Raw genomic sequence first — 1,172 nt, forward strand, 5'->3', positions numbered from 1 at the left:
AAATGTACTTACACTAATATACAAACGAGAAAAGAAAAACAATGGGTATTTAGCAGTGAAGCCGCAGACTTGCCCTGATAACATCAGAGGACGAAGCTATATGGAGCCTGAATTTAGGAACGTAGGGCTATGGTTCAAGAAAAAAATAAAATAAAAATGACAACGTTAAAAATAGTAACGAAATGAACTTCTCCTCAAACAAAACTAAAATAAAGTCTTCACATTTTGTCAAGGTGGGAAGAAAGCTAAGGCCCATGTCCCATCATCCCTGCAGACTCCTCTCTTTAGCTAGGGGATGCTGGAGGAGGTGGGAGGGTCCGCAGTCAGGGGAGGGGCCTGAGCTCCACCAGTCACAGGGACAGGTGCTCTGCTGCCTAGGGCACCAGAGGAGAACACCCTCCTGTCATCCCTTCAGACCACCTGCTGTCCCTGGTAGTAATTGTGGTTCTGTCCAGGACACACGATGATCACCCACAGGAAAAGGCTTTGCCGCAGAAATTAGGCTGCTGCACATCATCACGTGCCCCTTACCTCTCCTCGGAGGGTTCTGCATCTCTGGACTTCCAGGCATTGGTCTCCGCCTCCTGTATCCCTCAAGCAGCCTCTTTCCTTCCATCCCATCCAGTCTTGGATACAGAAAAAGAATGGACTTCTGTAAGAGTTGCAATGCCACGTCCTCTGACTAGACACTAAACAGCACAGCTGTCATCCCTCAAAACACCCATAAAAACTCATGTCACGTTCCCTCCCACACCTGTGTTTCAAGCGGGCGACCTCCCGGCTCTGCTCTGCCATTTCCCTTTCCCAGATCCGAGGCTTGATCTGGGGGAGAAAAACACATCCACCTTCAGTCATGCCAGACTGTGCACCAAAGAGGGAGAGGAGGAAAAAAGGAAACACTTACCCAGTTGTCCTGAGCATTATTCTCATGAACTGCGATCTGAGAAAGCAACAATGAAAAGTCCATATTTAGGAATTCCAAGGACCACTACACTCACCCACATGAGGTACTAAGGGTTCAATATGTCAGGCAGAGCTCAGGGTCCCTGGTGTCTGAAGGTGAGTTCTGCCTGCTGCAGCTGTTCTTGTCTTTGTCCATTTTGTTGCCTGTGAGTTATAGTTGCTTTTGTCAGATAAGGCCCAAAATTGGGTATGATTTTCAATAATCTGCC

The 1,172-nt window shown here is 47.8% G+C and overlaps 1 protein-coding gene across 1 annotated transcript; it reads right to left on the reverse strand.

Annotated features, from left to right (window-relative positions):
* Nucleotides 1–333: 333 nt before the first annotated feature.
* LOC102961562 (transport and Golgi organization protein 1 homolog) lies at nucleotides 334–967 on the reverse strand. Its single transcript, XM_042977125.1, has 3 exons — nucleotides 905–967; nucleotides 755–822; nucleotides 334–626 (listed from the first exon to the last, which is right to left on the reverse strand). Exons 1-3 carry the CDS (start codon nucleotides 965–967, stop codon nucleotides 404–406), a joined length of 354 nt encoding a protein of 117 aa, XP_042833059.1. The 3' UTR covers nucleotides 334–403.
* Between the last annotated feature and the right edge of the window lie 205 nt (nucleotides 968–1,172).

The sequence above is a fragment of the Panthera tigris genome, chromosome A2 (assembly GCF_018350195.1).
Source record: "Panthera tigris isolate Pti1 chromosome A2, P.tigris_Pti1_mat1.1, whole genome shotgun sequence".
NCBI lineage: Eukaryota > Metazoa > Chordata > Mammalia > Carnivora > Felidae > Panthera > Panthera tigris.

Bases quoted from the DNA above. Each gene is read 5' to 3' on its own strand.
- LOC102961562 (XM_042977125.1), bottom strand. From the start codon at position 967: ATGGACTTTTCATTGTTGCTTTCTCAGATCGCAGTTCATGAGAATAAT. The intron at 823-904 runs GTAAGTGTTTCC...TTTCTCCCCCAG, and splicing joins ATAATGCTCAGGACAACTGG to ATCAAGCCTCGGATCTGGGA. The intron at 627-754 runs GTGTGGGAGGGA...TCTGTATCCAAG, and splicing joins GTCGCCCGCTTGAAACACAG to ACTGGATGGGATGGAAGGAA.